This window comes from Citrus clementina, unplaced genomic scaffold (assembly GCF_000493195.1).
Source record: "Citrus clementina cultivar Clemenules unplaced genomic scaffold, Citrus_clementina_v1.0 scaffold_5, whole genome shotgun sequence".
NCBI classification, from domain to species: Eukaryota; Viridiplantae; Streptophyta; class Magnoliopsida; order Sapindales; family Rutaceae; genus Citrus; species Citrus x clementina.
Genome location: NW_006262201.1, coordinates 32,859,473 through 32,886,560, shown reverse-complemented (window position 1 = coordinate 32,886,560; position 27,088 = coordinate 32,859,473). Strand labels below are relative to the sequence as shown.

General features: G+C 33.0%; 2 protein-coding genes across 2 annotated transcripts; both read left to right on the top strand.

The window, feature by feature from the left end:
• The first annotated feature begins 29 nt into the window (after positions 1-29).
• On the top strand, positions 30-2,722 carry LOC112098178 (putative disease resistance protein RGA3). The gene has a single exon (XM_024183820.1). It carries the CDS (start codon positions 353-355, stop codon positions 2,720-2,722), a length of 2,370 nt encoding a protein of 789 aa, XP_024039588.1. The 5' UTR covers positions 30-352.
• A 19,171-nt stretch (positions 2,723-21,893) lies between these two features.
• On the top strand, positions 21,894-24,008 carry LOC112098177 (putative disease resistance RPP13-like protein 1). The gene is made up of 2 exons (XM_024183819.1): positions 21,894-23,343; positions 23,755-24,008. The coding sequence occupies exons 1-2, from the start codon at positions 21,894-21,896 to the stop codon at positions 24,006-24,008; spliced, it is 1,704 nt and encodes a 567-aa protein (XP_024039587.1).
• The last annotated feature ends 3,080 nt before the right edge of the window (positions 24,009-27,088 follow it).

The following is a 27,088-nucleotide window of genomic DNA, read 5'->3' as shown; positions in this document are numbered from 1 at the left end:
AGTGGATGACCATGAGAATGAAGCTCTCGTTCCTAAGAAGAAGGTATGTTCCTTCTTTCCTGCTGCCTCTTGCTTTGGCTGCAAACCAATTTTTTTACGTCGTCGCATTGCTCTCAAGGTGAAAGACATCAATGAAACTCTTGATGATATTGCCAAACAGAAAGACGTGTTTGGTTTTGCTGTGAATGTTATTAAGAGTAATGAGAGAGCGGATCAACGAGTACCAAGTATCTCCTCAATTGATGAGTCCGAGATATTTGGTAGAGAAACACAGAAGAACGAACTCGTTAATAGGCTGTTATGTGAGAGTAATGAAGAGCAGAAAGGCCCCTGTGTCATCTCACTTGTTGGGATGGGGGGCATAGGCAAAACTACTCTTGCTCAATTAGCCTACAACAACGATGATGTTAAAAAACATTTTGAGAAAAGAATATGGGTCAGTGTGTCAGACCCGTTTGATGTGTTCAGAATTGCTAGAGCAATCATTGAGGCTCTGAAGCCAGGTTCCGCCAAAGACCTTGTAGAGTTTGAATCTCTCATGCAACATGTTCAAGGATGTGTTGAAGGCAAGAAATTTCTTCTTGTCTTAGACGACGTGTGGAATAAAGATGACTCTAAATGGGAACCATTCTACAATTGTTTAAAAAATGGTTTCCACGGAAGTAAAATTTTAATTACTACACGTGATGAAACAACTGCCCATATTATGAAATCAACTGACATTATCCCAATTGCTGTTTTGTTTGAAAAGGAATGCTGGTCAATATTTGAGTCAATAGCATTTTTCGGCAAGTCCATGGAGGGATGTGAGAATTTAAAAAAAATTGGTCGAGAAATTGTAGGAAAATGCAAGGGCTTACCTTTAGCTGTAAAGACCATTGGTAGTCTTTTAAGGTCCAAAAACACTGAAGAAGAATGGAAAAATATTTTAAAGAGTGAGATATGGGATCACGAAGTGGTTGAGAGAGGTCTATTGGCCCCTCTGTTGTTGAGTTACAATGAATTGCCCTCTAAGGTAAAACATTGTTTCTCATATTGTGCTGTTTTTCCGAAAGACCTTGAAATACGGAAGTATAAGTTAATTGAACTATGGATGGCTCAAGGTTACCTTAATGAGAAAGGAAACAAAGAGATGGAGGACATAGGTGAAGAGTATTTCAACATTTTAGCTAGTAGTTCATTTTTTCAAGAGTTCGAAAGAGATGGTGATGGTAAAGTCTATGAGTGCAAAATGCACGATTTAGTGCACGACCTTGCCCAATTTATATGCAGGAATGAATGTTTAACAGTGAAAATTCATGGTGGTCAAGAGTCAATTATGAGTTCCTTTGAGCAGAAAAAAGTTCTTCATTTAATGTTAACTATAGACGGGGGGACTTCAGTCCCGATAGCCATTTGGGATAATGTTTGGAATAATGTTAAGAGAATGAGACGATTGCGTAGCCTCTTGGTTGAAGGTGGTGATTATTCATGGTCTAGCAAAGTTTTACCTCAATTATTTGACAAACTAACTTGTTTAAGGGCATTAACATTAGAGAGGCATGGGGGTTATAATTGCATCAAAGAAATTCCAACAAATATAGAAAAATTGATACATCTGAAATACCTTAGTTTGTGCGGTCAAATGGAGATAAAAAAATTACCCGAGACATTGTGTGAGTTGTATAATTTAGAACGTTTAAATGTTAGTTGTTGTCAAAATCTTAGAGAATTACCTCAAGGGATTGGGAAGTTAAGAAAGCTGATGTATTTACACAATGGGGGGACTGAATCTTTAAGATACTTGCCGGTAGGGATTGGGGAATTAATCACGCTTCGGGAAGTGAGAGAGTTTGTTGTGGGCGGAGGGTATGACGGAGCATGTAGCCTTGAGTCTCTTAAAAAGCTTAACCTCCGTCGACAATGTAGTATACGTGGGCTGGGTGGTGTGTCAGATGCGGGGGAGGCTAGAAGGGCTGAACTTGAGAAAAAGAAATATCTCTTTGATTTGGAACTTGATTTTGATCATATAAGAGGTGGAGATGAAGAACAAGCTGGGAGGAGGGAGAATGAGGAGGATGAAGATGAACGGCTTCTTGAAGCCTTGGGACCACCTCCTAATTTAAAGGAATTACAGATTTCTGAATACAGAGGCCGGAGGAATGTTGTTCCCATAAATTGGATCACGTCACTAACCAATTTAAGGGTTTTAAGTATTTACGAGTCCAGAAATTGCGAGCATTTGCCTCCTTTGGGAAAATTGCAGTCCCTTGAAGATCTTGATATTCAAGGAATGGATAGTGTGAAAAGAGTGGGTAATGAATTTCTGGGAGTAGAAAGTGATACGGATGGCTCCTCAGTTATTGCCTTTCCCAAATTGAAACTGCTCAGATTTTGGGGTATGAGCGAACTGGAAGAGTGGGATTTCGTGACTGCAATAAAGGGAGAAATCATAATCATGCCACGTCTTTCTTCCTTGACTATTTGGAATTGCCGTAAATTAAAAGCACTGCCCGATCACCTTCTTCAGAAGACAACACTGCAGGAATTGCGGATTTCGGGATGTCCTATTTTAGAAGAACGTTGCAGAAAGGAGACAGGAGAGGACTGGCCTAACATACGCCACATTCTCAAAATCTCCGCTGAAAGCGCGCGGCTGCAATTAGTCAATTACAATCACCCCCGGCCACGGGTAACTTCTTTCTTTCTAGATCTCCTATTTTACTTAAAAAAAATTAATTAGTTGTTATTTTTATTAATCCAATTTGGAAATTAATTATTATAAGTGCGTCGTCAATTCCTTTGCTCTCTGCTTAATGAAATATTAAAGAAACTTTTCATTTTCAGCCAATTAATTAAGAGCGGATCGAAAACAGACAGACGTGAGAGTGCATGAGATGAAACGTCTAGTCCAACAGTGAACAGAGCCAACAAGGAAAGGAATCAAATTAACTCTGGTTAGTAATTGCATATGCTTTCCTTCTCATTTGCTCTCTTCTACTCTTCTTCATTAATTTGCTGATGCATGTCCAATTGTTTATATTTATATATATATATAAAATTATGATTAGATATAATTACGTCACCAAACCATTATAATTAGATATATTTGTCTAACTGATTCATTTGTTTTGGTGGAGAAAGCGATATTTTTCAGCCAAAAAGGAATTACGTAAATGGCGTAGCAGAGAAGGAATTGGGGGACTGGCGCGGCGCGTGCTTTTTTAATCTGCTATGTATGTTTTCAGTATTCAGCAATTTGTTTGTTTTGTTTTTTGTGAGCCTCGTGTTTGTAAAGAGAATGAATAAGGAAAAGCACATGACAGAAAGAGCTCTTGCGACGCTGATCAGCTGCTGGGGGTTGATTGGTTTAGAGTGTTAAGATTGGTGTTTCTTTTCGTTTTATTTGCATCTGAGAGCTTACTATTATTTGTACAATTTTTCATTACATAGTGGATTATCCGTATTACTACCCGTGGATGTAGGCATATTAATTAATATGTCGAACCACGTAAATTTTTTTGCCTTGTATGTGTTTATCACATTATTTAATTATCATAACCAAACTCTATAAAAAATAGTGAAATTAAAAATTTTTGTTTTACATGAGGTCATAATTTTAAAATAACATACCTACAATGATCATAACATAAAATTTATATAAAAATAAGTCAAGTTCAGTTATTAGTTTGTTCGATAGCAAAATTTTTATCCAAAACAAAATAAATAATTACCCACAAACTATTAAACATACCAGTAAATGTAACATTCATTTAATAAAACAAATTTCAAATTACCTTAGCAAAACTTTTTTAAAATGATGTCATGAAGCTTAGAATATACATGCATCATGATAAGGTTCTGAGGACCGTTTGAGAAAATCACTGAAGTAAAGCTCTGGTGGCTGATCAAATTATTATTATTATTATTATTTATAAAATGACTGACGGCATAATTCCAAAACTAGGGTGCATGTTCTACCAAACTTTCCCTGCTCTATTCCTTTCTCCATTAAAAACTTTTATTTATTTTTTTCAAAATTGTTTCCAATGCAAAATTTTTATTATTTTGAATAGTAGTATGCATTTGTATAAGTAACATTTATAAAATTTATTCTATACGTTTATTTTATGAATGAAGCGACTTATATTACAAATGGATTTGATTTTACTTTGAATTTTCTATTAAATATCAAATACCAAAAATACGTATTTTTATGTTAACAAAAAAAAAAACACTCAATTATTTTCTCATGTTTGATTTCCGGTACTTGTACTTATAACAAAACAATAAATAGAATCTCATTCCTCTCTCTTATTATTCCATTTGTTTCTCCTTTTATTTCTCTATTCCTGTCCAATTTTCCAACCAAATAATTAATGACTTTCAGTCCTCAAAGAAAAAAAAAAAGGCATAAATATCTTAACAATTTTATAAGTGGGGAAATTATGCACAATTTTAGAGAAGTAAAGAATTTATTTTAACCATGAACAGAATCAATTATTGACAAAACTAGAAGGAAAGAAACTAAATTGTTATTTGGAACCGCTACAAAATTGGGTTTTTTGACAGAATAATTTTGTCACAGATCATGTCATTGACATAATTTATTCCGTCCAAAAAGTCCTTGTAAGAATGTAGCTACAGAAAATTAAACAATTAATGACAAAATATTTCTGTCAAGGAATTGTGTTACAATTCTTTATTTACATGGAATCTGACGTGGCAAATGACATCGCATCTCAATTTGCAAACATGGCATTTGAGATGGCAAATAAGTTTTATGCTTACATGACATTTTATGCTGATTAATTTTTTTTGAGTTTAATTTACGTCAAAAATTTAGGTAATATTATTATTATTATTATTATTATTATTATTATTATTATTATTATTATTATTATTATTAATCTTAAAATAATTAATTTGTTCTTTTCAATTACCAACAACCCTTATTTTTGTAGTTCCCTTACGATTATAAAATCATTTTTATCCATTAAATATTTTTAAAAACCACAATGCAATTTAAAAATATTTCAACTATTCTGTTATTGAATGTTTGCTGATATCATAAAAAATTACATACATTTTTATCGCAGGTTAACGTAAAGAAAATTTCTTTTTGCCAGAACCATAAATCATTGGAGATTACAATCCTCTCCCGACGCCAATTACATCGCTTTAAAAGGAACAATTACATTTGCTCAAATTGAATCTAAAGCAGCCGTGCTCAATACTAAAATCTCAACAGCTCACATAATCAGCAACAATGCTTGAACCTGAAGGCATAACCAAAACCTTAGCAAGTTGAATCCGCAGGCATGACAGAAAATTGCATCAACACTTCTCCAATATCTTAGCAAGTTGAATCTAATGCCATAGGTCTTTTAAAAGTAAATATTACATAGTATTTAGGTTTAGGCCAATTAACCTATTCTAATTTCATCATGAGAATTAGATTTAATGAATGTTATAAAACATTGACAAGCCTATACTACATGTTAAAAAAAAATCTATTGAAAATAACACATGGCATTATAACAAACACCTGGTGTACAAATTTTAAATTGTTATTTAAATTTTAACATTCATTAAATCTTGTTAAAATTGCAATCGCGACTAGTTAAACAATCTCAATAAGAAAGATTGCAACCAAAAAAATCTTGTAAACACAGTCAATATCGAAGACAATTATGCAAACAAGCGAATATTATCATTCATATATCATAATTTTTAATAAAAGTAAACAGAGACCGTAAATTATAATGTAGAAAGCGTGATTAAATTTATAATGAACAAAGAACAAAGTAAAGTAAACGGCTTATTTCTGAGGACTAGATCAAGAAAAATAATTTTTTTACGTCACTTTGAGAGAGAGAGAGAGATAGAGAGCCAATGAGTCAAAGAGGAAGGCGAAATGCGAGAAAGAGAAGGCGAGAGGCGTGAGATTCGTTCCAACCTTTCAATTTCAGAATGTTTTTGTGTTAATTTTATTTCAGCGGCACATAAAATAAAAGGGGGATTGAAGATAAGAATTTTGAATTATTTTGATTTGGCGCACTTTTTGGGCGCCCAATCTGCCACTATTTGATATTTTAATTGTAAAACCTCAGGTTTATATAGGGATGGCAATGGATTGGATTTGATCCAAGATCCATGTGATCCAAATCCAATCGGATCGGATTTGGGTCGGTTTAAAATGGATTTGGATCGGATTTGGATATCGATGTACGAATCTAAGACGGATCTGGAGCAGATATGGATCTATCTTAATATCTAAATCCATATCCATATCCACTCATCTTTTACTTTTATTTTATTTTAAAAGTTTCTTAATAATTGTGGAATGATAATGATAATAAATTTTATTCATAGCATATTAGTAGTATTTACCATGAATTTAAACTCTTAAAACTTAAAGGTTAGTTTTGTAAATTTAAAGGTCAGCCAGCCTCAAAGCATGTACATGCAATATTCAAATGGCAATCCAAGTAATATAACCTGGTAATTTATTTTATCATATTGGCCAAATAATTTTTAAGGAATATAGATATTCATATATTTAGTCAAATATGGTCATAATAAAAATAATAAAGAACTGAATATAAATTATATTTAATTTATATGTCATTATCTAATGTTGTAGGAATGGAGGTAGGTATATCGTGGATACTAGAATGATGAAGGAGACAATAGAATATTATATTGATCTTACTCCTGCAATTACTTCTGAATGATATTTTATTATCTTTCTTATTTGTTGTTTTGGTGTAGAAGTATAAGCTACAATATTTATTATATTTTTGAGAAAAATTATATAATTTATTTGTTATCAATACATTTTAGCCTTCAATTTTCAATCTAAAAAATTATTACTTTTTTATTACGGAATTTTAGAATTCATGACGGATCTAGAGCAGATTTGGATATTAATTTTTTTTCGGATTTGGAGCAGATATAGATATTTATTTCTCTTTTGGATCTGGATATGGAGCGAAAAATATGGATTCATAACAGATCTGGAGCAGATACGGATCTTAATTTTTATTATGGATTTGGATTTGGAGCAGAGTAGATCCAACCCATATCTGCCCCATTGCCATCCCTAGGTTTATACTTTAATTTTTTTAAACCTTTTTCATTATATTTTATAAATTTATAATTTCTAAGCTTTCTTATTAGATTACGTATTGAAAGTTAATTAAAATTTAAAACTTTAAATATATGTTATGGATAGGTTAAACAAATATTAAAAGTGTATTTCAAATTAAAATAAAAAATATATATATTCTTTTATTTTTTGAGCACTTATTGGGTTTTTTTCACTGAGCTTAGTGTCACGGGACGAGAGGTTTCGAGCCCGTGCGGCACTTCCGCATCCCATACTACGAGAGTAAGCCTAGTGGAAGCGGCACAATGTCGATTGGTTTCGCCCTGCCGTGGGATCGTCAGGAGAACGGCTTCAGTTCCCAACCAGTGTGCGTAAGGATTTTCCTAGACCCCTCTTCAACATTAAGTCCTCGACTAGCGACAAGCTCCCCAAACTCAACTGGGTCGGCCTGCCTGAACTCCAAAGGGTCTAGGGCATTGTATTCCCCACACACACATTCCTGAAGCACGTCTCCAACAATCAGCACAACCATCATCGACACTAGCGTACAAGCGCATATCTTGGGTGCCACGATTGCGGTCCGTGACATTCTCCCACCGCCATGACCATGCACGTCCTCGTGCATGAAGAGTACGCCTCGCAAATGTGCACTTCCGCGCGAAAACGTGAAGATCGACTTGCCAATCTCACCCATGAACTCCCGGCCTACTCGTCCTCAATCCGGGGAGAGGACCCGCGTGCAGACACTGTCCACTTAGTGCGAACGCTTGGGGGTGTGAGAACCCGCCTGTTCGTCCCGCTTGTCGACCCTTGCGCCCAAAAGGGTGGGGACCTGCGTGGTGCGGCATTGGAGTGCTTGGCGAGCTCGCAACGAGGGCTTCGAGAGATGACAAGCGCGGCTCTGATACCATTTGTCACGGGACGAGAGGTTTCGAGCCCGTGCGGCACTCCCGCATCCCATACTACGAGAGTAAGCCTAGTGGAAGCGGCACAATGTCGACTGGTTTCGCCCTACCGTGGGCTCGTCAGGAGAACGGCTTCAGTTCCCAACCAGTGTGCGTCAGGATTTTCCTAGACCCCTCTTCAGCATTAAGTCCTCGACTAGCGACAAGCTCCCCAAACTCAACCGGGTCGGCCTGCCTGAACTCCAAAGGGTCTAGGGCATTGTATTCCCCACACACACATTCCTGAAGCACGTCTCCAACAATCAGCACAACCATCATCGACACTAGCGTACAAGCGCATATCTTGGGTGCCACGATTGCGGTCCGTGACATTAGGCTGAGTCCAACCTGAAACACTCAATTTCAAACTCGAGCCAAGATTTTCGAAAGACCCACCGAACATTATAGATGGCAAATTCTTATTGGAAAATGCTAAGTAGCGAGAGGGATGAGAGAAGGACGACCAAAACGGCAATCTTTCCTGTCGTTTCTCTTCTCATTTCCTCTCACTCTTTAAACATAAAAAAAATAAAAGAAATGATCAAATGAATAAACAAATGGCGTTGGAATGCTTTGCTCCCTCTTTCACTTTTTCACTTCCCCACGATTTCACTTTCCTCTGTCCTTGACTTTTTCATTTTCCCCCAAAACTTTCCTCTCTCTTTCACTTTCATTTTTCTCTTTCACTTTCATTTTCCTCCATTTCGTCAGTTCTCACGCAGCTTCACTTTCAGGCTTCTTCTCACGCAGCTTCACGACCTCCTCCATCTTCCCCTCTCTCGGCTCTCTCGGCAAAGATTAAGTGAGCAGTGGGCTTTTTCAGCTTGTTCTTTTTATTTTAATTTTTTGTTATGTGAAAGATCTGGCGTAGAATTTAAGTGTATTGTGGAAGTTAAGTTCTTTTTGTTTTAATTTTTTGTTATGTGAAAGATCTGGCGTGGAATTTAAGTGTATTGTGGAAGTTAAGTTTTTTTTTTCTTTTGGTGTTGTTGCTGGATCTTGTTGTAATTTAAGCTTCTGGAATTTAGTAAATTGTTGCGGGTTATGTTATGAATTTTGTTTTATTTTAACTTTGGTGTTTATGTTGTGAATTTTGTTGTGGGTTATGTTATGATATGCAAAATTTATTTCAATATTATTTATTTTTAACAATTGTTACATCAATAATGTAATGAAGACAACAATTGATGTTTGATTTATATTTGTTTCGATTATTTTCATTATTATTTCAGTTAGATTTATCTTTGAACTTTCAGAATTGAAATTTAAGTTAGAAAAAGTGGCAAATTAAAAAATCAAACAAAATGTTCGGTTATTGTGTTGTTTTTGTTTAATGGAATTAAGATTTTGGTAAATATTACAATTATACAAATTATCCACAAACGAGAGGAGATAAAGAATATAAAACTAAAGAGACTCCATTTAGCAACGCCACTTGCGAACAAATGAAGTCTTGCCATGAAATAAGAATTAGTAGCCAACAGAAAGATGATCAAGACTCTACATCCTGTTCCACATACATAATTGCAAGCTACCATTAAAGAGTGCCTGCTTAGATGAAAGATATTTCAAATTTTCTGTCGATAATGATTTAAATGGTGAGCTCTTCCCATAGGAACGATGTTCAAGTGAAACCACAGCTGCTCCAAACTTCTTTGCCAGAACCTGCCCAATGATACATGTGTCCAAATATTCCTCAAACTATTCTAGCCACTCAACAATAACCATGAATGTTCTTTTTTTTTTAATTATATTAGTTAAGGATACAATTAAAACTTACACCAAGATAATCATTTGGTATGCCATCGCAAGTATATTCACCACAAATCCTCAAAAAAATAGGTCCATCCGAAGATCGAAAGTGGTCAAGTAATTCATAATATCGCTGCTCAAACCAATGGTGATCCTGCAATTAACAATGCTAACTAAGTATGACTAAGCCAAATTCACATTAATTTTACATTTCTATTCGAAAATTAAAAAAAAATGCTTCATTTAATAATTTATCAGGAGGATTTTAAAAAATCTACTGCTGTAAAAAAAAAATGGAAAAATTAAACTATCGAGTAATTCAGCATATTCAGAGATATATACATAGAAAAAAAATGGGGAAGAAAAGAGAAAAATGGAATTTAGGAAATATGAATAACTTTAGAGGAATAGGGAGAGAGAGGGGCCGCTTACATAAGGTGAGAAATGATCGAGAGAATGTCTTTGCTAGTGCAAAGCCGAGAAAAAAAACTACTAGTGCAAAGCCTTCCCCTTCGTTAAAGAACTTTAGCCGAGAAAAAAAAAAATTACTAGTGCAAAGCCTTCCCTTTTTGTACGAAGCAAAGGTAATCAAGAACTTTAGCCGAGAACTTTAGCCGTGAGGGATCTGGAAGCGTGAGGCACGCCGGTAGCCGTGAGGGAGCTTCTGGAAGCGTGAGGCACGCCGAAAGGAAGCCGTGAGGGATCTGGAAGCGTGAGGCACGCCGGAATCCGTGACGGAGCTTCTGGAAGCGTCAGGGAGAGAAGCTGGTGAGGGAGAGAGGAAGAGTGAGGGTTGGAGACAAAATGCTAAAATTTCTCTCTGCACGAAATGATAAAAGCAGTCTTTCTTTATTATTTTTTATTCATTCTTTAGCGAGAGGAACGAGAAGTGAAACGATAGAAGAGGATGTTGTTTCTCTCGTCATTCTCTCGTTCCTCTCGCTACCTAGCAGCACTCATTCTTATTGGTTGAGCATGCCTTTTTAATATGATGAGGTGGCAAACTTGGCAATCTAAGATAATTAAAATAGTAAATTTTGATTGATAGAATTTTATCATTGACTTTTTAAAGTCATATTCACATCAGTTAAGTCATTGAAATCTTTTAAAATTATGTCATTTTTCAATGCCTACGTGGAATTACAAATTTTAAAAAAAAAGTTCATTGATAAAATTATGTCAAACAAAATTAAAATATTTAAAACACATTTTTGTAAAATATTAAAAAGTGAGATTTTACTTAAACCTTTTGATAGTATTATGTCAAAAATCACTTAACTTACTATTTGTGACAGAATTTTGCAACTATTCTCTTATAGAAAGACCTCTAAGGTTTTGAAACGATTGTGTTTGCCACATCAGCAAAATAATATATTTGTCACAAAACTTTGATACATACATGACCACGTGAAAAAGCATTCTGGCAAAGAAATTCAGTTTTGTAGTAGGGAGATTAATCTTCGGCGCAATACATAATGTTGGAATATTTATCGGTCGTCATTTATTTCTTTCTATATTAATTTTGTTGGATTAGAAAGCAACCAATCAACTAATCTATATTAATTTTCAACTATCTATTAGTGTCTAAATTATACTCTCAATGACTTAGGTGGCGTTTGTTTTTTTGTCTGAAATCTGAATAGACCTGAATTAGTCTGAATTCTGAATAGGTCTGAATGTCTGAATCTGAATAATATGTTTGTTTTTTCGTCTGAATCTCGAAAAATAAGTATTAAGTTGTTTGTTTTTTTCAACTTAAAAAGCTGAAAATATGTACTTTTACATTTGTATCCTTGTTAAATTTGAATGTCAAATAAATAATATATTAAATACCACAATATTTTAACATTTATAAGTAAAACTATATTCAAGTGAATACATAATTATTTTAGAATTTTAATATATAAAATACCATAAATTTCAAATTTTATCATATATAATATAAGAAAGAAAAAAACATGGATATTTTTATGTGCGGTAAATATCTATAGGTGAGTTTTGGGATAGACATGAAAAATAAATTATAAAACAAGGATATTTTTGACATTAGCAAGTAATTGACTTAATTCAGATTTCTCCATTAAGTAAAAAGCCAAAAAAATTGGCTTATTTTATTAAGTCAAAATTATCTAAAAAGTCTCATTAAGTTATAAAAACAAACACCTCTAATTAACTTAATTAATTAAGTTAAGTCACTTTAAGTCATTAAGTTAAAAAACAAACGCCACCTTAGTTACTTTTATTTAGTTAGCTAATAGATTTTGAATTTTAGCGGAGGTATGAGCTAAAAAAAAAATCAATTTAAATTTAATCCACTCTCCAATTTTTTTAAAAAAGAACTTAAAGAAATACCTAGATTGCACACACACACACACGCACACACACACACATATATATATATATATAGAGAGAGAGAGAGAGAGAGAGAGATTAGAATATAAAAAAAACTTTTTATGTAGTGTTTAGCTTAAATAAGTATATTTTATTTACTTGTACTTTTTATTATTATTTCAAAAACCTTATTCCTATGTAGTGTAAATTTTTGTGTAGTGTAAAATATTTTATTTATAATTTGATGGGTTTTGTTATCTTGCATAATAAGATAACAAATATAAAGTAAATAACAGTTGTTTAATAAAAATCTAATGGCCGTGGAAATTTGTGAGAGAGTTGGAAATGGGTGACAAGTGTACCTTGTTATATAAGATAACAAGAGCATAATTTGACAACTGAGAAACATTTTCATCTTAATAAAAAAAAATGAAGTGCATTTAATAAATCTACCCACGCGCATCAAATGCGAGTGAAAATAAAATACCTACACATAAGAAAACAATTTGACAACGCTCAACGTGCTGCCATGCAATCTTAAAACAAAATGTCGACTCAAAACAAATATTTCAACTTTCAACAAAGACGTGAAGCAAAATTCAATCAAATGGCTGCAGCTTCATCGTCATCTTCACCACCTGCTTCCAACAAACCCACAAATTTCAGTCAAAAGCTCTTCATGATCTCTCTTCTTCTCCTCTCCTTCTCGCTTTTCCTTGTCGCTTTGTCATTCAAACCTAAACAACAACCCCATTTGGCTTACGAGCCAAATAATAAATATAATACTAACCACTTATTACACAGACCCAAATGGCTCGATATTGTCGAAAAACACATCAAGGATCACAAAATTAAAGTTGGTTTAAAAAATTGAGGTACATTAATATTTATAAACGAGATTGTGGTTTCATCTCGTTTTGCTTATCACATAAATTTTTCTAATCCTAGCAAATAATCATTCAACGAGGTTTTTATTTTTATTTTATTTTTTTTAATAAAATGACTAACGGTATAATTCCACAACTAGTGTGTGCATCTTCTACCAAACTTTCCCTGCTCAATTCCATTCTCCATTTATCACTTTTAGTCCTTAAAAAAAAAGATATGCAAAAATATCTCAACACTCATGAATAGGTATTTGTTCATATTACTATTTATTATGCACATTTTGAGAGAAGCAAAAGAATTTGTTCCGACGAAATGGCCAGATAAGTGTACACTTAACGACTGCACTGCAATCGCATTACGTTACAAGCACAAGTTATGTGATAATTATTCGGATATAATGTTACAGGTTTTCAAGGCATTTCAAAAAATTTTTTTGCAGCTAGGTAGGTGAGTGAGGTTGCTTCAAAGATCAAATTTTTGGCCTGCAGCACCGGACCACAGCAGTTGTCCTTGAGCAAGGTTTGAATGCTAAAGGTGTTAAAGATTGGTAACATCATGTTGCTAACATGTCTACCGATATGTATGGCTTGGATTAAATCCTAACGGTTATGTTAAGTTTATGTTGATTTTTCATTTGGTAGTCATTCGGCTGATCAAATTATGTTTATGTTAGCTGTGGTACATTAGCATCTTCTTCGACTCTATTTACTGGCTTTGAGTGGCGATTCATGCTAGTTTCTTTAAAACCAATTACACCAATCACAAGACTACATTCATTTGGCTTTTAAGCTAGATGATGAAGTTTCAGGGCTCGCTCACTCAATCGGGAAGACCAATTTTGCCTTGGATTTGGTAGTTGGCCGTGGGTGTCTTTCTTTCCATTTGTCAAAACATTATCTTTTAAAGAGAAGAGTTGACACCTAGTAACTAGCCTTCTCAATACACATAAAATAGATACATAAAACCAAGGAAGGTTGAACAACAGAGTAGAGTAAAAGGTGTATGGAAATACATGAAGATATAAGCAAGCAGATAGCAGGAGATTTATTGGCCTTTATAGACAGAAACTTCTAAGGTGGGCTTCAACCTTGCTTTCACACGTTAATTATATTATTTGGATTTAAAATTCTTTGGTTAGTTAATTAGTTTTTCCCATTGCTCTGTACTCTTCATGTTCTGATGTTCAATTACAAATTCATGAAAACACTGATTTGCTGATTTGCTGTGTGGTTGATAATTTCACATGTCTAACTGATTGGTGGGCATGCATGCATATGCTACCGAGATTTTAAGGCGATATTTCTTAGCAGAGGAATTACGTACATGAGGGCAGTGCAGAGCAGGAATTGGCTTATTTTCATTTGTGCTTGTATTCTAGAGGGTTATTGTGAGGAGACAGGTGGTGTTCTTTATATATACGCACTTGTTTTCATCACGCGTATCGTGGATACCAGCATCACCACCCGTGGACATATCATGTAAATCTTTGTGCCCTGTGTGTGCTTTTTGTGTTGTTGATCCTTTCCTTGCTGTTTGATTGCTTGCATTAGCGGTTTAATTGGACATTGTTGCTTCTAGCTAGAAGTTATTGGGTTCACTTCAGTACACCAACTTTTTGATAAAACAATTAGCAGTGGATATATCGCAGGAAGGAATAATATATCAAAGCTTGCATGAAGTGGGGTATTGAGTTATATCATTCACAGATAGTATCTGATTTAGAACAAGAAAGCAATTAATTTTCCTCCCCACAATTCCCACTGTGTGAAAAACATAGAGATGGATTTTCGCCAACACTAATTCTATCTCATTAATCATTTTTCTTTAAATTTTTACTTTTTATTTTTTTAATTTCAGTTCTTCAGCTTTGGCTTCTTCTGCAAGTTAAAAACCAAGTAATGACAAGGTTGTGAATGAAACCTTCCCCTCACATGTCTCTTTCGTCTGCTCTTTTATTATTGGTAATCTGAGAAGAAGAACTAGAATCTCACTAAGAAGTGGAACAAGTGTTATGTAATTATTAGGGCTCAGTAGTTTGAATTTACAGATAAGATATCTAATGACTTCCAAAATTACTTTTTAAAATACAATTTACTAATCACTTGATAAGTATGTTAAGCTTGCTGCAAAATACTCATCTACTACATCATCTGCTTTGATGGTCATAAGTATGTTACATTTTCTCTTCATTGATATTAAATTACAATGTCAGCACAGCACTCCGTGATTTTTTTTCCTCTTTTTTGATATGTTAAACTGAAACATATTTTTTGGGCATGTAATACAAAATTTATGTTAGTTTAACCATATAAACATTTTGCAGCCACAAGCACAAGTTTATGTGATTGTGTCATTGAATGTTAGCCTTGATCATTCTGTGGAGTAATAAGAACAAGATAAGTGTTAGTGGTTACTAAATTTGTACGGACCCATTGAATTTAACGTCACATAATTTTTTTACACCCGGCCCATTTTTGAATACTTGATATATACTTTATTTGGATAAAATATTACAGATTTTCAAGGCATGTCGAAAAATTTATTCGGAGCTAGGTTGGTAAAAGGAAGGCCGCTTCAAAGATCAAATTTATCGTCTGCAATAGGACCGGCCACAGTAATTGTTCTAGAGCGAGTTCTGAATGCTAAAGGTGTGAATATTGGTAACATCATGTTACTAAAATTTGTACAAATATAGATGCCTTGGATTAATATTAACAATTATGCTAGGTTTGTGTTGCTTATTTGGTACTCATTCAGGTGGTAGCAGCTGGTGCAGATCCCATTCTATTTACCAGGGGTGGTATTGAGGAGACCACTAAGGCTTTGGTCGCCGATCAAAATTAAGTTGATGTCGATTGAGGTTAATTAGCATATTCTTTTACTTACTTTGGCTTTGAGTGGGGATTGCTTACTATATTCTTTTAACCATTATACCAATCACAAGTCCAAACTCATTTGGCTTTTAAGCTGTTTGATGACTTTTCAAGGCTCACTTACTGAAATTGACCAATTTTAAATGAAAGTTTACAGAAAGGGAGCAAGTGCAGACCTAATGTCTTAAATCATAACTTTCAAGGGATCAGGAGAAGTCTTTTAGGAGACCTCAAACGGCTGCATATACCATCACCTCCAGGTAATCTGTTCTACTGTTCAGTTTTAGTTCCTTTTTCAACCTTGTCTGATGGATGACCAAAAAGGCATTGTGTTCATAAGGGTGTAATTGTGTAAATGGGCCAACTCAGACAGAAAGGCTAGCATAGCATAGGGCTGTTGCCTTTACTGATTGGGAAGCGAAGCACTAAACGGTGGCTCCATACTGGAAACTAGGCTGGCTTGGTTTCGTCTGCTATAATGCTTTTGGTAATCTCAGAACAAGAAGAACTGGAATCTACTTAAGAAGTACAAAAAGTTTTATGTCATTGTCAAGAGTTTTAATATCTTGCATTTATGGATTAGCTAGATACCTAATTTATTCACTTTTTAAATTAGAAATTACTGGATGCTTGATAAGTATGATAAGTTTGCTGCAAAATACTTTTCTAGGACACCCTCGGCTGTGATGGGCACATATGTGTTGCTTTCTCTGATTTCTGCCCTGGAAGAAACTTTCCATTTTCAGCAAACTTTTCAAGAAAAACATATTCTTTTGCCCAGTGAAGTGTCTTGCAGAATGAAAGATGGGAAGACAGATGACAGTCCTTGGATGAAAGCGATCAGAGGAATCAGATTGGTTAGTTAATTACGTTTTCCCATTGTTCTCTATACTTCGTATTCTAATGTTCAATTACAAAGTCATCAAACCACTGGTTTGCAGGGCATGCATAGGCTAGTGAGATTTTCAAAGCAATATTTTTTAGCAGAGGAACTACGTTCGTGAGGGGTCAGGGCAGAGCAGGAATTGTGTGTGTTTTTAGTGTTGCTGATCCGTTCCGTATTGTTTGATTGATTTTATTCGCAGTTTAATTAGACATAGTTGCTTCTAATGCTTGAAGTTCTTGGGTTCACTTCAACATCTCAAATGTTGGATCAAAGAATTAGTATTAGACAGTTAGAAATGCAGAGTAATATCATTCACAGATAGTACCTGATTCAGAACAAGATAGTAACTATCAGGAGCTTGGAATTTACAGATTAGATATCTCATTACTTCAAGCATTAGTCCTGAGATGAAACCGATGAGGGGACAAAGACTCAGAAATGGTGCCAAAAAGGAACAAAATTATATGGTTAGTTATGCTTTCTCATTGTGCTCTGCTCTTCGTTTGCAAATGTTCAATTATGCATAATCATCGAACTCTTGTACGGTTGATCGTTTTTGTAATACGTCAAACTTTGAGACTGACCAATTGGGCATGTTCAACTACTGAGATTTTTAAAGCAATAGTTTTGAAAAACTATTGACACCCACACGTTCGATGGACATTACTTTTAAGTAATAATTTTAACAAAAATAATAAAATTGTGATAAATTTTTCATTAAACTATTGTACATGGAATAAATGAAAATCTCCTTAGTAACTTTTAAACCATAATTACAAACTATATCTCCCTAAGCCAACTAAAGGCTACATCTAGAGCTGGCAAAACATGTTATCGGGTCATGTTCGTGTCGTGTTAAATTTAGGTCAACCTAACCCGACACGAAAAAATAATCGGGTTGCCCAATAACCCACTTAAGATCTATATATTAATCAAAATTTATATCAAACATTTACACACTGTCATACATACATAAATACATACAAAATTTATTGATATTATAAAATGTACATATCTACCAAAATATTACACATTTACACTATTGAAATTTTAATTATATATATAAATAATATCATATATCGATATTATAAAATATACTTGTGCACTAATATTTTACACATTTACATTATTGAAGCTCTAAATGTACATAAAATTTTATAAATAAAATATTGTGTTTTTATTCATCTTTTCAAAAAATAAAAAAGAGAATCATCTTTAATATTTGAGTTTTTATAATAAGAACCTACAAATTATTTTAAAATAGAAAATATAATCGGATCATTGATTGGTTAAATGGGTCAAAAACTTTAACCCTAACCCAACACGAAAAAAAATTGTGTCGACTCAGACCCAACCCATTTAATAATCGTGCTAAATTCGATGACCCATACTCATTTATTTGTGTTGTGTTCTTATCGGATAATTAAGTCGTGTCAAATTTTACCAGCTCTGTGCCTACAGCTTCCAAACCCCTTAACAGCTCATATGTTATATTTTCTGCAATGATGGTCATCAGCGTGTTCCTTTTTCTCTTCATTTCCTGATGTATATAAATTACAAAGTCATCAAACCACTGTGTGATTTTTTTTTTTTAATATGTCTAACTGAGGTTACTGATTTGTTAATTGGGCCCGCAACTGGGATTTTTATAACAATAATTAGAAGATATTGGCGGTTCTAAGAAAACTACAAATTAAAGTTGCACTAAATGAAAAAAAGTTTTTGGTGGGTGGGTTTTGTCCAAAAGAAAAGTATTTGAACTGCAGCTAAGGCTACTTCCTGGAATCTTCATCACTTCATGCAATATTGCAGTACATGTAAGTTATCATTATGCTTTGTCAAAAAGAAATTCAAGTGTTCACATGCTGCAATCGTAAGGCAGTTTCGCAATAAAATGTTCACACGTTTCACCCGACATTCTCATATCATTTGTCGAACAAAATTCTCTTTGTGGGCTATAAATTCCATTACCTGTGACAAATTTGTATGCCGTGAAAAGAAAAAAAAAAAAAGAAAAAGGTTTTGTCTTTTTTGAGCATTACAATTTTGACTTTCCATTTTCATTCTTTAATATCTATGACACTTTATTACAAATTGATTTTTTTTTTAATTTCTATTAAATTTCAAAATGATTAGGATATAGAAGAATATATAAATATCCAATTCTGGATAGATCAATTTATACATAATAAATAAGAAATAATTAATAATGATTTGTTGTTTATTATTATTGCAAAACTAATAATAAAGATTATTTGATTTTTCAAACTTTACAGTCAAAACGTAACTGTAATTTCAGTAAATCATCTGCAACCGATTAATAATAATGGGTAAAAAGAATCTTTTTACCAATTAATAATAATTGAATTCTGTTACCGATTTGGATACGAGGAGGCAGTTATCAAATCATTAAAAATTTTTACACATGGTGTATTCTTAGTAAATTATTTGTCACGTCATGGGCCGTTACATACTAACCATAGTAAGACCCGTATATTATACAACAACTCGTTCAATTATTGAAAAGAGACAACATATATTATACAACAACTTTGTCAAGTTCATGCACCGCGTGAATTGCGGATGTAGGACCTGACAATATTTCCAGTCCACACCGGTCAAAAAATTAAAAAGAAAGATAAGGCCCTACATATATGAATAGTGAAAATACATGGCAATGATAAAGCTTCAACTCGGATAAGGCCCGGGTTGGCAATGATAAAGCTTAAACTCGGATAAAGACATGGCACAATCATTTTAAAATAGGATTTTGTTAAGTAATTTACAGTTCCACCAAAATTCATGTAGATCCCGCCACTTATTATTTCTGTTCACATAACTTTGAAGGGTTGTAAATTACTTACCAGCTCCCTTTAAAAGATATTTCTTTAATTCATTATTTATGTTAGAATTTTGAAAGAATAGAAAAGTAAAAAATTAAATAATAAATAATTTAATTTATTATTTAATAAATGAGTGACACATAATATTTTAATTTATGTAAAGCTTAAATATTAAGAGTGTGCTCGGTATTGTTTTTCACATGATATTTTTATTTTTATTTTATAAATTAGAAGTAATTAGTTTTCAAGTGAAAATAAGAATATGTTTATTTGATTGTTTCTAAAATAGTGTTTAGATATGAAAAAACAAAAACATTGTTGATTTTTTATTTGAAAAAGTAAAGACATTGAATGAGAGTGAAAAAAAAGTATCATAATGAAAAAACTCTTAACAAATTAGATTTTTTTTTAACCATTATGTTTTTTTTTTGTTGTAAATTTTTTATTTTATAAACATGAGGTAAAATATATATTTTTAGAGAATATTAAAGTTCTCTAATTGCTCTCTACTCTTCATTAATTTCCCAATAATGTTTCAATTTCAACAAAGTCGTTGTGTGATCGATTGGGCATGTTGTTATTGAGATTTTTAAAACAATATTATTTTTTGAACAGGGGGATTACCGAAGGGCAGAGCAGAGCAGAGCTGAGCTTTTGAATTCGAGTCTAAAACAATTACTTGATAATAAGAATGCCAATTAATTGGCAATAAATACTTACATCTGTTATGCCATCCGCAATGATCGTCATAAAGTGTGTTATTTTTTCTCTTTATTTCCTGATGTTCAATTCCAGAGTCATCAAACAACTGTGTATTTCTTTTTTTTTTTTTAAATAAATATGTCGAACTGAGACTACTGATCCGTTAATTGGGCATACAATTATTTAGATTTTTAAAACAATAATTAGAAGATATTAGCAGTTTTAAGTATCATCTAAGAAAATTACAAAATTACACTAAATGAAAAAGTTTTTGGTGGGTTATGGGAAAATTATAAATATCTTCTAAGTTTGGAAATTATTGACGGTTTTCGTCTGTAGAAAATATTTGAACTGCAGGCAACTTCCAGGAATCTTCAGTGCTCCTTCAAAAAGAAAAGTAAGCGCTGTCCGTTAAAACGTTCAAATCACTTGACAATGAATTTGAGAATCACACGTTATTATAACTTTGATGGTATTAGACAAACAGAGGATGCATGGGTCCATGAATTATTATAACTTTGATGGCATTCACGTCTTGCAATTATATGGTTGTTCACAATGACAATCAACCCATCATTTCTCATATTTAGATGATGCCATGAATAGAACAAACAAAAAGGTTTTGTCTTTTTTCCACATTACATTTTTGACTTTTTCTTTTATTTTTTAATATTTATGTCACTTTATTACAATTTGATTATTTTTTTTTAAAAGTTCATATTATATATTTTGAGATGATTAGAAATAGAAAAATATGTGAATATCCAGCTCCAGATTGATCATTTTATACATAATGAGAAATAACTGATGATGAATTGTGATCTAGTTTTGTTGAAAAACGAGTTGAAAAGATTATTTGATTTTTCACACTTCACAAGCAAAGTTAGAGATTAAACTCTAAACTCCCACAATCAGACATCTGCTAAAATGAAAAAATCTAAATAAAGTGGTTCCATATGAATCTTAGAATATTATGTGGCAGCGTTTTCCTAGTTTATTAGTATGTTCATTCTTTCCTTTCAACTAGTTATGCAAACGAGTCAAATTAAAAAAAAAAAAAAAAAGAAGAAGAAGAAAATAAGAAAGAGATGGTCAAGGTGTTTCTAAGCTAATAAAACACTTATAATTCAGATCAAACAATCTAAAAAATATCAAGTTCATAGGTGATTGTAAAGCAAATGCTTCCAAATCTCAATATGACGACACGATCAAAAATATTATCTAACAACTTGTTCAATTATTTAAAAAGAGATCATAGAAAACTTTGTCAGTTTCTTCATATACCGCCTGAATCGCCGATGTAGGACCTAACAATTTATTTTTTCCTGTCCACAACTGTACGTCATTTTCACTCTTTGCTGTTATTAAAAAAAAAAAGTAATAATAATAACCGTAGCTTCTTTCACAAGGGGCTGAAATGAAATATTTCTAAATTAGAATTTTGCTTGCAGTACTATAAGAATTGAAAGAATACGGCAACATTTTCACCACATTATCAGCTCCTTCATTTCTTTCAGCATTAGCTACTTACATTTGCAACAATTCACCATCAATTTCTTCTCTCTCTCTTTTTTCTTTTTCACCATGGTTGATGCGATCCTTTCCCCTATCTTGGAGCAGCTGACTTCAATGGCTGTTGAAGAGGCGAAGGAACAAGTGAGGCTAGTAACGGGTGTCGGAAAGGAAGTGAAGAAGCTGACCAGCAGTCTCCGCGTCATTGAAGCTGTGCTCCATGATGCAGAGAAAAGGCAAGTGAAGGAGGAAACTGTCAGACTCTGGCTCGATCAACTCAGATGCACATGTTACGACATGGAAGACGTGTTGGGTGAGTGGAACACTGCAAGGCTCAAACTGCAGATCGACGGAGTGCCTAAGAAGAAGGTATGTTCCTTCTTTCCTACTGCATCTTGCTTTGCCTGCAAACCACTTGTCTTACGTCGTGACATTGCTCTGAAGATAAAAGAAATCAACGAAACTCTTGATGATATTGCCAAACAGAAAGACATGTTTGGTTTTGTTGTGAATGTTACTAATGAGAGAGCGGATCAACGAGTACCAAGTATCTCCTCAATTGATGAGTCCGAGATATTTGGTAGAGAAAAAGAGAAGAACGAACTCGTTGATAGGTTGTTATGTGAGGGTAGTAAAGAACAGAAAGGCCCCTCTATCATCTCACTTGTTGGGATGGGGGGAATAGGCAAAACTACTCTTGCTCAATTTGCCTACAACAACGGTGATGTTGAAAGAAATTTTGAGAAAAGAACATGGGTCTGTGTGTCAGAGCCATTTGATGAGTTCAGGATCGCCAGAGCAATCATTGAGTCTCTGAAGCCAGGTTCTGCCAAAGACCTTGTAGAGTTTCAATCTCTCATGCAACATATTCAAGAATGTGTTGCCGGGAAGAAATTTCTTCTTGTCTTAGACGACGTGTGGAATGAAGATTACTATAAGTGGGAACCATTCTACAAATGTTTAAAGAATAGTCTCCATGGAAGTAAAATTTTAATTACCACACGTAAAGAAACAGTTGCCCGTATTATGGGATCAACTCATGTTATCTCTGTCAATGTATTGTCTGAAATGGAATGCTGGTCGGTGTTTCAGTCGTTGGCAATTTCTGGTAAGACCATAGGAAAACGTGAAAATTTAGAAAAAATTGGTAGAGAAATTGTAAAAAAGTGCAAGGGCTTACCTTTAGCTGCAAAGACAATTGCTAGTCTCTTGCGGTCTAAAAACACTGAAAAAGAATGGCAAAATATCTTAGAGAGTGAGATATGGGAACTAGAAGCAATTGAGAAAGGCCTTTTAGCCCCTCTATTGTTGAGTTACAAAGAATTACCCTCCAAGGTAAAGCGTTGTTTCTCATATTGTGCCGTCTTTCCGAAAGACTATGAAATACAGAAGCATAAGTTAATTGAACTATGGATGGCACAAGGTTATCTTAGTGAGAAAGGAGCCAAAGAGATGGAGGATATTGGTGAAGAGTATTTCAACATCTTAGCTAGCCATTCATTCTTTCAGGATTTTGACAAAGGTGATGATGGTGAAATCTCTAATTGCAAAATGCACGATATCGTGCACGACTTTGCCCAATATTTATGTAGTAATGAATGTTTAACAGTAGAAATTCATAGTGGTGAAGAGTTAGCTATTAGCTCTTTCGGGGAGAAAAAAATCCATTTACTGTTAACTCTACGTAGGGGGGCTTCGGTTCCGATCTCCATTTGGGGTAATGTTACAGGATTGCGAGGATTGCGTAGCCTCTTAGTTAAAAGTGATGAATATTCATGGTCTAGTGAAGTTCTACCTCAATTATTTGATAAATTAACTTGTTTAAGGACATTAAAATTAAAGGTATGTGAACCGTGGTTGTGTAAGAATTTCATCAAGGAAATTCCAACAAATATAGAAAAATTGTTACATTTGAAATACCTTAATTTGAAAGGTCAAAAGAAGATAGAAAAATTACCCGAGACGTTGTGTGAGTTATATAATTTAGAACGTTTAAACGTTGATGATTGTGAAAATCTTAGAGAATTACCTCGAGGGATTGGGAAGTTAAGAAAGCTGATGTATTTACACAATGAGGGGACTGATTCTTTAAGATACTTGCCGGCAGGGATTGGGGAATTAATCAGGCTTCGGAGGGTGAGAGAGTTTGTTGTGGGCGGAGGGTATGACAGAGCATGTAATACATAATGTTGAATTTTTTGGTGCATCTGAGAGCTTATTATTATTTGTACACTTTTTCATTATATAGTGGCTTATCGGTATCACCACCCATGGATGTAGACATATTAATTAATACGTCGAACCACGTAAATTTTTTTGCCTTGTGTTTGTTTATTGTATTATTTGATTATCATAACCAAACTCTATAAAAGATGGTGAAATTTAAATTTTGGTTTCACATGGAGTCATAATTTAAAAATAACATGCCTACAATGATTATAACATAAAAATGGTGAATCGGTGGGTCTATAAAATTTACATAAAAATGAGTCAAATTCAGTTATTAGCTGTTAGATAGCAAAATTTTTAACCAAAACAAAATATTAAACATACCAGTAAATGTAACATTCATTGGATAAAACGAATTTCAAATTACCTTAGCAATACGTTTTTAATATGATGTCATGAAGCTTAGAATATACATGCATCACTGAAGTAAAGCTCGGGTGGCTGATCAAATTATTTCCATTTTTTTTTATAAAATGACTGACGCCTGACGGTATAATTCCAAAACTAGCTAGTGTGCATCTTCTATCAAACTTTCCCTCCACAATTCCTTTCTCCATTAAAAACTTTTATTTTTTTTTTCAAAATTGTTTCCAATGCAAAATTTTTATTATTTTGAATAGTAATATGTATTTGTATAAGTAACATTTATAAATTTTATTCTATATGTTTAATTTTATGAATGAAGTGAACTTATATTACAAATGGATTTGATTTTACTTTCAACTTTCTATTAAATATCAAATACAAAAAAATACGTATTTTTAAGTTAACAAAAAAAAAAAAACACTCAATTATTTTATAACCAAACAATAAATGGAATCTCATCCGGTCATCCCTCTCTCTAATTATTCCATTTGTGTCTCCTTTTATGTGTTAATGCGAAAATGGAATGCGAAATGCGTGAAAGAGAAGGCGAGAGGCGTGAAATTCGTTCCAAGCTTTCAATTACAGAATGTTTTTGGGTTAATTTTATTTCAGTGGTACATAAAAAAATTTTCCCTCTAAAATAAAAAAAAAAAAGGGATTGAAGAGATAAATTTTGAATAATTTTAATTTGCCGCACTTTTTGGGCGCTCATTTTGCCACTATTTGATATTTTAATTGTAAAACCTCATATTTATACTTTAATTTTTTAAAACATTTTTCTTTTTTTTTTAAACCTTTTTCATTGTATTTCATAAATTTATAATTTATAAACTTGCTTATTAGATTAGACCTGAAATACTCAAGCTCAGACTCAAGTCAGGCTTTTTGAAAGACCCATTAAACTCTTTAGATGGCAAATTCTTATTGGTTGAGCAGGCCTTTGTTTATCTGATAAGGTGATGAATTTTATTTGATAGAATTTTGTCGTTGACTTATTAAAGATATATTCACATCAGTTAAGTCATTGAAATCTTTTAAAACTATGTCATTTTCAATGCCTAAGTGGAATTAAAAATTTAAAAAGAAAGTTCATTGATAGAATTATGTCAAAAAAATGAAAATATTTAAAACACATTTTTGTAAAATATTAAAATGTGAGATTTTATATAAATGTTTTGATAGTATTCTATCAAGAATCACTTAACTTACTATTAGTGACAGAATTTTGTAACTATTCTCTTATAGATAATCAAAATTTCAAGGCCTCTAAAGATTTTGAAAGGATTGTGTTTGCGACATCAGCAAAATAATATATTTGTCACAAAACTTTGACACATACATGATCATGTGAAAAAGCATTCTGTCAAAGAAATTCAGTTTTGTAGTAGTGGGATTGGCTTAATCTTCAGCGTAATACATAATGTTGGAATATTTATCGGTTGCCATTTATTTCTTTCCATATTAATTTTGTTGGATTAGAAAGCAACTAATCAATTGCGGGTGATGTGAAATGCCAACTAGAGTTGTGATTTAATGAAAATCATATGTAATAGAAAAAAAATGAAAACAAATGATAATTAGAGAACAAAAATATAATCATATCCAAGTAAACTTAATAGAGAAATCCTCAGTTCATGCACAAGAGTTGAACTCTGTGAATTCTATTCTCAATAATTCGATGCATACAAAATATATACGAGTTTAATGAGTGACGTATAGGTACTAAAAGAGTTAAGTAATAAGTAAATAAAGTAAGCCAAGTGACATGACATTGATTCAATATTATTGTATCAATATTTATGAAAGAAATTGTATTAAAATTAAATTGTATGTTGAGTATTGATCTTGTCGTCTCATTATGTTTAGATATCTTAATATTAAATCGATATATGTTGTATCGTTGGTTGATTAAATGTCATATCATTTAAAGTATATCCTTAACTAACTGAATTAATAGCATAAATAATTTATGTCAAGAAGTCTTTGACCAGGTAATGTAAATGAGATTTGCAGCTTTGAGAAGAAACATAATATTTCAAACGTAGAATATTAAAACGTAACTATCATATTATCATTCTTGTTTTTTAAATCTGAATAATTGAGAATGCAATTTTAGAAGTCAACTTTAATGAGATCGCATACCAATTCCAATATTTAATCAAATCTTGACCGTCCCTCAATCAATCAACGGTGCGAAACAATTAGTGGATCCACATATGAGCCATGACTAAGTGCAATAATGGCAATAGTTTAATTAAATATTAGATTAAAATAGAAAAATTGATATTATTCTTAGTTAGGTTACATTATAATTTTTAATAGACTTCTAAGCATTCCAATTAAAATTAAAAATTGTGGCGTGGCTACATGTTATGTCTATTGATGAAGTCACAAAAGATTGACCAAGACAACAGAGATAATTTCCCTAATCTGATTTGGTTTCTACTGAGCAACGTTGCACATATTTTGATGATACCATGGGTTACGTTATATTTGTTAGACTGACCAAGTTCATGACGGTGACCCGAAGCCACACACTAACTCAACGATAATTATAGAATATTATCAAAATACTTGGGGGAGTAGTTTTCTAATCAGGGATCCCTGACTTTAATAAAGTCAGGGATTAGCTAAAAGACAAAATAAACACATACTTCAATAAACTGTATTTT